This window comes from Beta vulgaris, chromosome 2 (genome assembly GCF_026745355.1).
Source record: "Beta vulgaris subsp. vulgaris cultivar EL10 chromosome 2, EL10.2, whole genome shotgun sequence".
NCBI classification, from domain to species: Eukaryota; Viridiplantae; Streptophyta; class Magnoliopsida; order Caryophyllales; family Amaranthaceae; genus Beta; species Beta vulgaris.
The window spans coordinates 41,541,831-41,556,322 of record NC_079203.1 but is presented as its reverse complement, the minus strand read 5'-3'; the positions used below and the strand labels follow the sequence as shown (position 1 = coordinate 41,556,322).

The 14,492-nt window shown below is 35.8% G+C and overlaps 1 protein-coding gene across 2 annotated transcripts; it reads left to right on the top strand.

Annotated features, from left to right (window-relative positions):
• The first annotated feature begins 1,197 nt into the window (after positions 1–1,197).
• Positions 1,198–13,807, top strand: LOC104886601 (peptidyl-prolyl cis-trans isomerase CYP57). Of its 2 annotated transcripts, none has more exons than XM_010671063.4 (10): positions 1,198–1,563; positions 2,609–2,787; positions 5,322–5,423; positions 6,407–6,513; positions 6,601–6,742; positions 7,475–7,703; positions 8,903–8,942; positions 11,381–11,573; positions 11,957–12,097; positions 13,372–13,807. In XM_010671063.4, exons 1-10 carry the CDS (start codon positions 1,344–1,346, stop codon positions 13,510–13,512), a joined length of 1,494 nt encoding a protein of 497 aa, XP_010669365.1. In that variant the 5' UTR covers positions 1,198–1,343; the 3' UTR covers positions 13,513–13,807. The 2 variants fall into 2 exon arrangements, with proteins under 2 accessions (XP_010669365.1, XP_010669364.1); XM_010671062.4 differs by having other exon boundaries at positions 1,200–1,563; positions 11,378–11,573.
• The last annotated feature ends 685 nt before the right edge of the window (positions 13,808–14,492 follow it).

The window sequence follows — 14,492 nt, the reverse complement described above, 5'->3', positions numbered from 1 at the left end:
GATAAACAATGGAGGAGAGAGAAAATTTAGGGTAAGAGAAATAATGAAGGTGAGAAAAACCTAACTAGTGTTAATTCTCAAATCATCTTTTGCATTATCGATCATCAATTCCACCATTGAAGAATCTCGGACACTCTAGTTTTAATTTCAAGTCTAAAATTAATTCCACCATTAATGAAATCCGAAGCTCAAATATTTATTTTTGTCATTCACTGGTTTTAATGAAGGTTGTATATTTGGAGGAGAGAGATGATTAATGTAGGAGAAAATTTTGGAGGTGAGAAACGATTGAGGAGAAAGAAATTTGGAGGTGAGAATCAATGGAAGAGAGATAAATTGAGAGATAAGAGAAACAATAGACGATAAAGAAAATGGAGGTAAGAGAAATATTGTAGAAGAAGAGTAAAAAAAGGAGATAAATAAGTGATTAGAATGAGTAAAGTTGTACTCATTTGGAGAATTTATTACAAAATTACCTTTGGGTGTACCATGAGCATGGTACACCCGTGTATACCATGAACGGACTCGTAAAAGAAGACAAAGTGAGAATAAAACTACGCAAATAATTAATTCTTAAGCTATCACCTAACCATCTCTCTTTGACTCCTTTTTATCTCTAAAAACCCTAATTTTTTCTTCAATCAGTTCAGAGTTATCACCATCTTTCTTGATGATAGTAATCCCCATTCTCCACTTTTATACACTTATTTTTCTAGTTCTTGTTAATACTTAAGCTGAAATGACGATAAATATCTACTTTTACTTATCAAGTTTGCATATAATTTTATCTTACTACAGGCAAACGGCAAATCTTTTTATTCAAGTTAAATACTCCCTCTGTTTCAAATTATAAGACATTTTAGCTAAAAGAATTTGTTTCAAAATATAAGGCATTCTACAATACCAATGTAAGATTAAATGCAACTTTATATTATCAAGATAAGCTTATAGGTTATTTTATATTATCAATACAATATTTAATGTCAATTCTTTTTTCCCATGCAAATCTAACTAAAATTAACCAAATACTTAATCTATATACAAAACCTTAAACGACTTATATTTTGAAACGGAGGGAGTAATCCTTTAGAAAAATCACTTCATTTCTCTAAAAAATAAAATAAAAGACCACATGATTTACATTTGACAACTTGGGTATATCGTATATGTCGAACATTAACCTTTGATTTGCAAATGTAACAGTTCCCAGTTAGTAACTTAGTATCCTTCTCCTCGTCAAAAAAAAAAAACTTAGTATCCTTCTCCATTTAAAAGAGCCTTCTACATCCCTGTAGTACCAGCTCTTCTTTTTCCGGCAAAGTTGATCGAAGTTCGCCGGAATTATGTCATCGGTGTACGTTTTAGAGCCACCAACAAAAGGAAAGGTCGTAATTCACACCACATACGGAGCAATTGACATCGAACTTTGGCCAAAAGAAGCTCCAAAAGCCGTTAGAAATTTCGTTCAACTTTGTCTTGAAGGTTACTATGACAACACCATCTTTCATCGCATCATCAAGGGTTTCCTTATTCAGGGTGGTGACCCCACTTCCACCGGCGTCGGTACGACTTTCTCTCTCCTCCCTAAATTAATTGTTGTTTTCATCAGTATGCTCAAATTTTCTTATTATTTGGGGTTGTAATCATAAAATTAGGGCTTGCCCTTTTTGTTTATTTGTATTACTGAGATGGGTTTTTAATTTGATTCGATAATAAGCATGGATTTGTAGTGGGTACTCAAAGCTTGTGTTGTAATTATGGGTTCAATATTTTTTTTTATTTTTTTTTTGAATTTCGTTCTGAGATGGGTTTTCAATTTGGGGGTGGAAGAGGAGAAATTGAGTTTGGGTTTGTAAATGGGTAGCTTAAATATGTCGTCTTTGTTATTTCATTTATATGTAGTTTGAGCTGATGAAATCCAATATGGTTGTGTTTCATGATCTTAGAATCCAAATTGTTGCTAATGACTAGGTGTGTGAATATAAGAAAACGCGTTCGGGTTTAGGTTAGGGTTTTTTGCTTTGGATGGGAACTGGAATTAGAGATAAGTGAATTATGTATTTTCAAATGGCAGGTTGCACTGCTTAATAGTTTATTGTCTTACATTTTTTGGTTGTTCCACCTTTTGTGTGAACTTGACTCTTTAGTCTTTTGTTTAGAAGAGCTTTAAGTCACATAACTGTTCTATTGCTTGTCTTAGCAGCTGAATGTGAGTGAGCTGGCTCAAAAATTAATTCAGATAAGATATGGAAGGTGTATCTGAAAAAAAGGAGCCTCATTAGTTCATTACGTTAAGGACCTGGTAATTAAAAGATTCCGGATAAATATGTAATGTCAACATTCTCCTAGTTATTCATGAAGTGATGAGTCGAGGATGTTGAACAGCATCCTTTATACATCTTGAAACAAACTGCTGTTTGCACCAAAAAAATGATGTTAAGATATGGACATTATAAGGAATTTGCTCCTCTAATAGTGAATGTCCCATCCATTTGTTTTCTTTTATTATCTATCTAAGTAGTACTTTATTCGTGCTTAGCTAGTCATTATTATCACGTAGATCTGAGTGCAGCTCTTTGCAATTTTAATATATATTGTTTGTGGCTAGGTGGTGAAAGCATATATGGTGCAGCCTTTTCTGATGAATTTCATTCTCGGCTACGTTTCAACCATAGGGGCTTGGTTGCTTGTGCAAATGCTGGTTCTCCGCATACAAACGGAAGTCAATTTTTCATGACATTGGACCGTTGTGATTGGCTTGATAAGAAGAATACGATTTTTGGAAAGGTACTTTAAAATTTTGTGTGCAATTTTTGTGTAATACTCCCTCCGTTTACAAATAAATGTTACATTTCACTTCTGGGGAGAACCAAGGGAATTCTGAAAAAAGCATAAGAGAAGTATAACTAAAACATATCTAATTTTTGGGAAATGTAAAAGAACCATTAAAATTTTGGAGGAGAGAGAAAATAGAGTAGGTGGGAAGGTTTTGAGTGGATTATTAAAATGGGTGGTGGAACATATGAGGTGAAAAGTGTATAAAGTTGATGTGATGTATTACCATTTAAGGACAAAGTGAAAGTGTAACAATTAAATAGAAATGATCTTAAAAGGTAAGTATAACAATTTAAAACAAACGGAGGTGGTAATTACTATAGAATGCTGTTTCTACAACACCCATCCCTTTGCTCAGTTCATGACACAACTCTGAGCCCAAACTTCCACCTTGTCCTTAAGGAGTTAAGGTGGATAGTAATTGTGTTCATCTTTATCACCATTGTGGTTAAATCACATTTGAATCATGGATTCGGCAATATTAGTCAATGTCCCACTTATCATCACATTTGATCAGCTAACACTCTGCCTTCCTCCCCAACTTATCCTAAGAAACCTGTAATGCCATTACAGTACTCTCATTGGCCTCTTCATTACTGATGTATACCCCTTTTTTTAAGTAATTTGCGAGATGAGACCAATAGAAACACAATCCTAGCTGCTAGAAAATCTGCATATGCACATGCTCTAACTTTAGTAGATTCAAACAAGATGCGGGGAGAAAGTATTAAGCAACCTTTGCACAAAGATGCGATTTTTATAGGCTAGTTGATTACACCAGAAGTTGATATGACTGCATTTGAATTGGGAGCATACATCAAAGTCTTGATCATAGACTTATGAAGTCATAATGAATGAAACGTGTTTGATTTTGAATTGATCACAACCTTTGATACCTTAGTCTCTAGTGTCTTGGTGCAGCCAATTCAATTGGCTCGTCTTTCCTGGTGTAGCTATTATTGTAGTTAATAATAATTTTAGGAAGCTGATAAAATTTTTAAGGACCTGTCAATTAATTTTCTTACTGTCCATAGGTCTTTTGACATGGTTCACTGTTCACTTGTTTGACCTTAAGAGGCTATAAGACAATAATAATGACACAGTATAGCTTCCATCCTTGATTTGGTTTTGGGAGCTCAAGAAGTGAAATTATAATTTATACCCTATCTAATCAAGGCTAATATAGAGGCTACATCATGTTAGAAAAGCATGTTGGCTGAGTGGTAGTCAGGGTTCTCAGGTTAGCCTTATAAGTTCAGGAACATAAGATATTGGAAAAAAAGATACATGCAACCGTTTCTGCTGCTATTACACCTGAGATGCATCAACTAGAATAAGTACTTGGCAATAGTCTTATCGAAACTAAGCTTTACAGTGCATCAAAACGGGTTATAAGTCGATCAAAATTGACCAGATTTGTGGCTGTACACATGCTTCTTGGAGGAAAAATCACATTTAGAATGTCTATTGTGTGGTCCAATTGGAAATGTGTTAGAAGGCCACTTATTAGTTTAGCAAGTACGAGGTGAACTATCCATAGTTCTTTTGCATGCTTTGTCAGAGAACTGAGCAGAGACAAGACCTAATATGTTGGAACCTCGGCTGGTCCTCTGATGCTTCATATCTTTTGAGAACATTCCTGTGTCCTAAAATATATCTGTCCTGATACTGGCATGGAAAAGCTTTAAGTCAGAGACTGAACTGAAATGTTGTTTTAAATTGAAAGGTGTCTGTGGTATATACCAAGATAGTGAATAAGTGACAGGGGCATTGATCTGGAGTGGAGTTAATTTGCAGCAAAACATGCTCTGTCCTGGATGTTTAGATGGTGCAGTGGTTGCAATGAATTGGTATAAGGGAGAGGGGCATTTTAGGAAATAGCTTTATAATATGAGTAGCTTGATGAAGAAGTTAGTTTGTTAGTAGAAACTCTATAAATAAGGCAGATTAGAGAGGAAAGAAATATGTTGAAAATTGATTAAGAAATTAGGTGAGCGCTTAGTAGTTCAACTGGGAGAGAATCAAGCCTCTCGAAAGCTTGAATAACGATTACTTTTGCTGTTTTTACTACTATTATTCAATCAAAGTTCATCTTCTTCCTTAATTTCTTCATTTTAGCACTATAATCTGTCCAAGCTATGTTAATTCGTATCAGTGGTAGGTCCATTTAAAGGATGAAGGGGATATTCTTCCTGCTGTTATTGATCTCTAGAGATGTGTCTTGTATCATACTCTTGCCAGAAATCTGTGCTCCATTACCTCACTAACGTTGATTTTAACTCAAGCATGTAAATGGTTGTCAAGAATAATCATGAGACTAAACTTTGTTGCACATGCATGGTTATGGGAATGAGTGACTGAATTGTTAGAGAAAGGTAAGCCAAGTGGTCCATGATAGTGTCACATAGAGTGCTACATGTTGCCTTTTATTTTTATTTCTTATTGATTTTTTTTCTTGCTAGTTTTATCGGTATGGTTTATTGCAGGTTACTGGAGATTCTATATACAATCTTCTCAGGATAGGAGAAGTTGAAACTGATAATGATGACCGACCCTTAGATCCTGCTCCAAAGATAACCTCTCTTGAGGTTTGATTCTGCTCATGCATACCAGCTGTTACATTTTATCTGCATTTTCTATTTTCACTTCTTCAAACCCTAAGTTAGAACACATACTTTCAGTTTTGAGGCTTAAACCATGATATACCATTGCAATTAATGCTGAGGCCATGTGAAGTTGTGAGCTCCTCTCTCTCTCTCTCTCTCTCTCTCTCTCTCTCCCCGACACACACACACACACACACACACACAGAAAGAGAGACACATGCATGTACATACACACTCACATATGCACAAGCACAGACATATGCACACTCTTTCTTTCTCTCTCTCACACACACTCATAATACCCCTCCCACATTTATCTGTGCTTCACCCTTATTTTCTAAGAACATGTGTTGGGAGTTTGGGACATGTAGCAAGTGTATGATCTCGTATTGTAACCCATTTTTAATAAAGAATTAGAGAATAATGAAAAACCCCCCTTCAAACTTATTATACTTTTCTTTCAATGGGAAACGAAGGTTGAAGATCAAATGAGAGACTCTATGGTAAAGATATGGGCATACATGATTGAAATGTTGAGATTTTTAAATTATTACTCCCTCCGTCCCAAAATATAGTTTCCATTTCCCTTTTTACACGGTAATTTATGTAAGTAGAATCTAAGAGGGATAGTAAAGTTTTTTGTTTATTTAAATAAATATTGTATGGGAAAAGATGATTTTAAGAGAGAGAATGGAGAATAATTGGTGAAAGAGCAGTAATTGTAACATTTTGGTTGAATAAACAAAGAAAAAAACAAATCTCAAGAAGAAAATAAATGATGGGACACGGTTTTTCTAGACAAATTACGGAAAAATATGGAACTAAATATGGAAATGGGAACTATATTTTGGGACACCCAAAATGGAAATGGGAACTATATTTTGGGACGGAGGGAGTAAAAGAAATGGATCATGTTTTGCTCTAAATTTTATTGGCATTTTTTATTCTTATTTTTGATGAAGTAGGTTATATGGAATCCCTTCGATGATATTGTCCCCAGAGAATCTTTTAAGAAGTTACCCCAGCCGGTTACTGACAAAGAGAACAAAGATGTGAAGAAGAAACCTGTGAAGTGAGTTACACGGACATTGAGAATCCGCTTTCATATTGATGTATATATGCATCATTTAACCATTTAAGTTATATTTTTCTGACGCAGAAAGCTGAACTTACTTTCATTTGGTGAAGAAGCTGAAGAAGACGAGAAAAATTTGATGGCTGTAAAGCAAAAAATTAAGAGCAGTCATGATGTATTGGATGATCCTCGTCTACTCAAGGAACATAATCTTACTGAAGAAATGGTAATAGTATACCCTGTTATATTCTTGAGTTGTGAACTTGTATATATTCACCTAAATGTCCTTGATGGGCTGATATCACTGCCTTTTGAAGAAATAAAGCTGTTTATTGAACTCAGCTCACCAGCATTGATAGTGGTTTCCCCAAATGCAAGTTTTTCTTTATTAATCTTGCGCCACATGGAGTCAGTGGACAAGTAATGTTTGTGCTTTCTTTTTAGCTATTAGGATTAGGAAGGCTTTAGACTTTCAGTTGGAGAAGGATGTAATATGGTCGGTCTGTCAATGCGTTGGGGCAATCATGAAAACGAATGGTGTGATGTAAAAACCAAGGAGACTTATTTATTTCAGTCTTTGTAAGGGACTGCAGGTAACAAAGTAAGTGGAGAAAAAGTTAGTAGTGCTGACATTGTGATTATTCATAATATGGAATGACATATTATTAGCTATTATGTGGGTTCATAGTGTTAACAAGTTTTATGGGCGTCCTTCAGATTTGTAGTGTGATTGATGCCTTGCATTTAATTTTGGGGTTGGGTAACTTTGTTTCCTTTTTTCTTCTATGGCTCCCCCCGTCCCTTATACATTTGATGGATGACTTTTGTAATCCAAATGATAAAATATTCTTTGTTTGCTTAAAAGTGACCCTGTTACATAGGTACATTATTGTTTTGGGGGGTCTTTACTTTATCTCATCTAGTATTTGCTATTCTGCAATAAACTATTGTCTATCAGGATCCAGATGAACTCAAGAATGCAAGAATTTTGCAATTATCTGTGAGAGAAGCTTTGAGCTCAAAGAAACCAGAGTCACAGAAAGAGACAGCTGACGGGTTACCTGAATCGCATGCTCAAAGTGACAGCGAAGATGATGAAATAAGTTTTGATGCACGGATGCGTGAGCAGATTTTGAGGAGGAGATTGGAAATCGGTGATATCCCCGCTAAGAAAAAGTCTCACAGTGGTATGGTTACTTTTAGCAGCTAACTGGATTTTTTTTTTACATCATGCTGGCATTAGACATATGTCACTTTGGCCTCAAACCTACAAGTAATTGTGGATTTTCATGTGCATGCAGTCATAGCATGTTTAGAAACTAGAAACGTAGGAAGAAGTGGAGAGGACTATTCCTTTCTATGCTGATGCGCATGGTACTTCCACTGTGAGTAAAAATCTTATATGGATGTAGTCCACACTAAATTTAGTGTGGACCTAGGGTTAATATATGCGATTTATTAATAAATAAAAAGGTCACTATGTTAAAAATAATAGATATAAAAGAGGAGTAGCTATAGATTATAAAGGTGACTATGTGAGGAAAAAAAGGTTATTCTGTTATATAGTTTAATTTTCATTATAATAAACTAATCTTAGTAAGGGTGACTTTATGGAAATCAAATACCACTATGTTCGATAACGGTAGATTAGTATAACTTTAGATTATAAAAGGTGGCTATATGACAGAAAGGGTCACTATCTTACATGGGTGGCTTTGGTCCATGCAAGACTAACCCTCACTGTGGTAGGTTACTCCCTGGAACCTGATGATAGATAATTTTGACCATATTTTTTCTTTTTCTTTTCAATAGCTTCAGTTTTTATTCCATGCTTTATCAGTTACTTGGCAACTGTACGTTTACTACTCCCTCCGTCCCATATTAATCGCAACACACCCTTGTCCATAGAGGTTTTAGGAAGTAATTAGAGTGGGGTATGAGTTTTATTATTTTATTGTTAAAGTTGATTTGATTGAAGATAGTGGGTAGGTCTATATTATGGTAAACTGCGTGGGTCCTCTAATTGAAGGTGGACATGTGTATGATGTTATTATTTTATTATTGTTTCATCATCTTAAATAAAGGTGTGGGGTATAGTTATAGAGTGAGAAATAATAAAATAATAATAGATCCGTGCCTAAAATGGAAGTGTTGCTATCAACATGAGACCGGTCAGATATGGAAAGTGTTGGGATTAACTTGAGATTGAGTAATAATTGTGAAATTATCCATATCAATAATATTATCTCTCTTCCCCCTCCCTAAAAGATGTTAACTCTATATTTGTATACGCAGCTGTGCTATTCTTGATACACAGTTGTATAGTTGTGGTTTAATCTTCACCATGTTGGCATCTCTAACTTATTCCGTGTCGTCTCCTTACTAGAGGGATCAAAGTCCAAGGATCAACAGAAGTCAGCTCCAAGGTAAGAAGTATAGACTGTTTCCTTATTTTTTTGTCATCTTGATCTTGGTACTGCAAATACTTGTCATTGCCACATCTTAGATGCCAATCTGCGAGAGCATTGTTGAAATTTTCGGCCAGATGACATAATGCCTTCCCTGCTCCAATCTGTTGGTGCCAGTGTATAAAGCTTCGTCCAATTTGTTTCGTGCTGGCCGAATTTTGAAGTTAGCGATCTGATATTTACCTATCTGTTACCGATGTGTACCAGGCTGTTTGAATTCTTCAAATTTTAACACTATAACAGATACAAACCCCCCTTGTCCGCAATACTAACTTCAGGTATGAAATAAAGAGAGAAACAGACGAAGAGCCAACCACATTTAATTTGAGTAGAAGAGCTCAACCAAGACCGTGCTTCCAGATGTTCATCACCTTTTCTTGATAAAAATCAAATGACGAAAGTTTATACGGCCAAAGCAAGGATAGTCAATACTCAATTTGATAAAAATCGGTGCTGAATATGTAGTTCTAGTTGCCTCTTGTTGGTGTGACACTTAGAATGCTCTGGCTCATAGCCTAGAGTGTCTTGTCTTGACTTTTTTTTACCTTCATCCATTAAGGCTTTCTCTCCCTGACCCTGTTCTTCTCTGTCCACTCCACTCCATCCCCTCTCTTCTATTGTTATTTTTCTCGCCCTTTTTCTCATCAGGTGCTTGAAGCATGGCTTGTAAATATAGTGGTGAGAAGAAATAGATTCATGAAAGTGATTGATTTTTATCAGGGCAAGAGAAAAAAGGGGAAAAGGGAGGTTATGGAGAATTGAAGCTAGTAAAGAAGAGTGGGGATTGCATTCTGAATCTCAATGGAGAGTGGTATTTGAAAGACAGTATGCTTTACTAATGGCAGTGGGTGGCTTTAATTCCCCCATTCTTCTAAATCAATTTATCTCTAGGGTGTACTCTCCTCTCCTGAAGGAATTTTAAGTGTTAGTTTCAGCTTAATCTCTGAGATATAAATATTTTTGTTTTAGTGTGATATTAAGATCAATTATATTTAGTAATGGTAAAGAAATAATATGGGCCAAGCTAGCCCCCCTATGGGCCCTATGGCTCCACCCTTAAGTTAGAGGAAAAGGGAACTCCGTCGCTGCAGTCATTGATTCTTTATTAAGTGTTAAAAGCTATTTTTCCTTGCTTTTTGAAAGTTTTGTATGATCCTACTGAATGTGGTGCAGAGCAAGGATGAGCCTTGCCTTGGTGTGTAATCGTTCCTGCATCTTTTAGGTTCTCAATTTCTTTATTTGTCGGAGAAGAGAAGTGCATTAATGGAAGGTCTTAGACAAGGGAATCTTCCCTCCTCAAATTGATATTTTTGGCAGAGCTCTCAGGTCTGCACATAGAATGATATAATTGTTAATTTTACCTTTTGATATTGTTTTGCTACATTTCTACTGAAATATAGAGCCATAGAGACAATTAAGATGGAGACTGGAGTGAGTGATAAGAAGGGAACTTGAATGTTTATTACTCAAACTGTCGGAATCTTCCATGTATGTCACTTTGAGGGTTGGTGTGGTTACTGATCTATATTGAGTTTGTTTACTTTGACTTGAGCAAACATGCTTCAGCCTTCAGAAGGAGAATGTGTTCAATTTATTTTATTGAATATTTACTGGGAGGTTGAACTAACTAAGATGATTATCAACTGCATTAACTTTTGTTGTGATAATTTTCCTTCGCTTGCTGGAAATGCTTTGTGTCTGAGATGGTCTAGATTCCCTAATAAGTTACCAAATTCTTTAAGAGATGGTAGCACAATTTTCACTTACAGCCTGCAGTAACGAACACCCATGCCTGTCAAGTTTTCCCTTTTAGAAAAAATTGGGGAGAAAACATTCATATAATAACCATTCAGCAGCGAAAGCCTTAGTTCTGGCACTTACTGCCTCTTTAAGTAGGCTGTATATTTTTTATGCTTGATCGATGGCCTTTCTGTTAATGCTGACATTTTTCAAGAACTGAGCAAGTTTAACTTGTTATTTTGAAACCGGATCAGCTTAAGTAGTTTGACATTTTAAGTAAAATCTTAAGTTGAGGTGCTTCGACTGTTTTGTAGTATAATGATGGGGACAAGATTCGTTGCAGGTATTGGTAAGTTCATAATGTTGTTTCAGTGCCATTTGTATAAACAGTTAAACGTTATGACGTCTTTAACATCAATCCATCTTTCAATTCACCTAGCTGGGGTGCTTATTATTTCCAACTATTCCTGGGCTTATTTCTTGATTTTTAGGTTTACCCTTCACTGTCTTTAAAAGTTTTCTTGAGTGTTGTATATCATTTGCACGATATTGCAATAATGGCTTGAGCTGTACTTATTATAATAAGGTATTGTTGCCTACTTCCAAGCAAAAAATTTCAAGTCTTTGACACAAGTCTTCTGCTGTATATTCAGTAGGTCAGATCCTGAAAGTTCAGATGACCAAAGAAAAGTGGCGAAATTGTCTATCAGGAAAAAGGGAATAGGATCTGAAGCTAGGGCAGTACGTATAGCTAATACTGACACGGACCTGCAGTTGTTAAATAATGCTGAACGAGATAGATTGTTGCAGAAACAGAAGAAGCGGAGGCTGAAGGGACGTGAAGATGATGTATGTTGTCGTATTGTCTTTTATCCATATTTAACTTGTAGCTCTCAGAAAATATGAGTTTTTACACCATTTTATCCATGCCTTGTGCTCCTTTTTTCCCCCTCCCCCATCTTAAATTACTGGCGAAAATGAAATTTTTAGTGGAAAGTCTTTCATTGAAGTGTCTTAACCAGTCAATTCTGTACTCCTGTCCAATGGGGCAAAAGACAGGGCTAAGAGGGGATGGGAACATATCGTTGCTCTTATCGAGTTATTGTCTTTTTTCTTTATTGAATCATTGCTTGTGACAGTGTTTTGTTCTGGCTTCATGAGTGCTGCACTGCTGTCCTTGTCGTGTCTAAAAAGTGTTGGTACTTGACACGTCATTTGCATGTATTCTCCAGGTACTTGCGAAACTTGAGCAGTTTAAAAGTTCAATTGCTTCAAAGCATGTTGAACCACTTGGCAAATCTGAAGGTGGAATTGGTGAAGATTTATCAGACTGGAAATCTGTCCGCCTAAAATTTGCACCTGACCCTAAAAAGGTTATCCCCTCCAATCTGCATCTTCCTTGCCTTACTACTAAATTTGTTTTTTTTTTTTCCAGTAAACACAAACTTTCATTTCGCCATGTGAAACTCAGGAAACAAGTTTCCTTTAAACGAATCTGGAATAACCTGATGTACTTCTCACTTGAATCAAAGTTACAATGTAGATTTCTTGGAAAGTTAATTTCAAAACTTTCGGCAGTTCTTCCTAGAACAGTAGTTGCCTCTAGAAATTGCTAATAAACTATGCATTTGATGTGAAGTTATGGTAACAATCTTTAACGATCCGTCGATCACTCTCTCAAAGTTGATGTAAAGATCCCCCTCGGAATCCTAAAAATTAAAAAATGTCATACTACCTCCGTTTCTTAATAAGTGCAACATTTCCTTTATTTGGAATAGTCACAATAAGTGCAACCAAGCTCAAAATGGTAAAAAAAGTTCAATATTATTACAAATATGCCACCAAAAAGCAAGAGGGGACCACAACTTTTTTGTTTCATCACTTGAATTACTCTACTTTATTGTGGTCCCAACTTTCTCTCTCTACATTCCTTGGTATTCTCCCACTTTCTCTATGTTGCACTTATTAAGAAACGGAGGAAGTTTTAATTTTTGTTTGAAGGTAGAGTTGCGTAGGACAATACATTAGGTAAAAATAATTTCGAGGAAGGGAGGGAGGCGGGAGGAGCTTGGAACCTAATGTAGCACAACCTAAGTCTTACTTTTCCCGTTAAAAAAAAGATGTCATAGGTTATTATTTTTCAAAATCTGAAATCCCAGATATTGTCGTAAAAACTTAAATTTATTTCTATAACATTGATATCAATGAGACCAGATCATCCCCTCGAGAACATGGGCTGCTGGTGCTGCTATGTGAGCTGGATTTATGTTTACCTAGTCTCAATTAACTTCTGCGATTTGTATATATGTACGTGTTTCTTAGAGATCTGATTTTTTCCTGATTGGAATTCCCAACATTTGCTCATTTGCTTGAAAGAAAAATTACCTCAAAAATATTTCTGTTTGTTTGGTAAAAGAACTTGTTCATGTATGATGATAGCCGGTTGGCCTGATTGGGATTCCCAACATTTACCCATTTGCTTGAAAGGAAGAAATGTTACCTCAAAAAAAGTATCCGTTCGTTTCGTGAGAAAACTTGTTGATGCATGATGATAAGCCTAAGAAACTTGTTCAACTACCATTCTGTACTTAGGAACTAGGCTTGGATGTGATTACTGATTCATATGTGGTGTCTTTGAAACCGGCAGGATAAAATGTCGCGGAGTGAAGATGTCAACGATTATGCTGTGATTGATCCTCTTCTGGAGAAAGGGAAACAGAAATTTAACAAGATGATAGCGAAGCAAAAGCGACGAGAACGTGAATGGGCTGGGAAATCCCTTACTTGATTTTCTATAGAACCTCTTAACAGTTGTCAGATGATTAATATATTTCTATGATCCTGCTTCGCACGATGAAGATGATGGCCAATAGCTTACTCGCTTTTCGGAAGGATGTTGCTCCCAAGTTCCAAGCATGAATATCTCTTGTATTAGATGAGCAAACTTTTTTTTCACACATGAGCACAATTTTGGAGTAACTGTTATATATGTAAATGTGTATTTTCCTAGACTGTAATTTAAAATCTACTCTTCAGTGATGTTCTTTGACCCCTTGATTCTTAGTGGAACATTCCTCAGTTTATATCGTTTTCCAGTTAATCAAGTACTTCATCTTCTTCCCTTAATCTCCATCTTAAAGCTTCCACTTCATTACAAGATCATCTCTTGTTTCCTGATTTATGCTTATATGTCTTCCCTCATGACCTCATTCTTACCAGCCACGGCCACCACCGCCACCACCAGGGCACCAAAAGGAAAGTAAAATGGAAGAAGAAACATACAAATTACAAACATTATCAAGAAACTAGAAACAAATCATTACACTACCCTCGAAAGATCAAATGCTTGTCAAACAAGCCCATCGCAATGGTCTAGTGTCATGAAAAACTTGACTTCCATCTGTATGTGGTGAACCAGCATCGCACACAATCAAGCTCCTACGATTAAAACCATTGTTACCTAATTTAGGGTATATAATTGAAAATGGGAATGAGAAATTGAGAATATAATTCGCTACATTTTGTCAACTTAATCCTAAAGTATACTACTTGCATCTAATAATTCGTTTTCTTTAGATCACTGTTTCAGGAAATTAGATAACTCTAACTAAAATATAGGCAAGAACATCATCATTAAATCTTCCAACGTAGAAGTATATGCTTTTACCACCTAGCCACATCATATAAAATATTGACAATGAACACTGTACAAAATATAATTGGAGGACATTGAACTCAAGTTCAAGTGACAATAATGACTAGATGAAC

Coding starts and splice junctions, on each gene's coding strand:
- LOC104886601 (XM_010671062.4), top strand. CDS start 1,344: ATGTCATCGGTGTACGTTTTAGAGCCACCAACAAAAGGAAAGGTCGTA. Junction 1,564..2,608: donor CCCCACTTCCACCGGCGTCG/GTACGACTTTCT, acceptor GTTTGTGGCTAG/GTGGTGAAAGCATATATGGT. Junction 5,424..6,406: donor CAAAGATAACCTCTCTTGAG/GTTTGATTCTGC, acceptor TTGATGAAGTAG/GTTATATGGAATCCCTTCGA.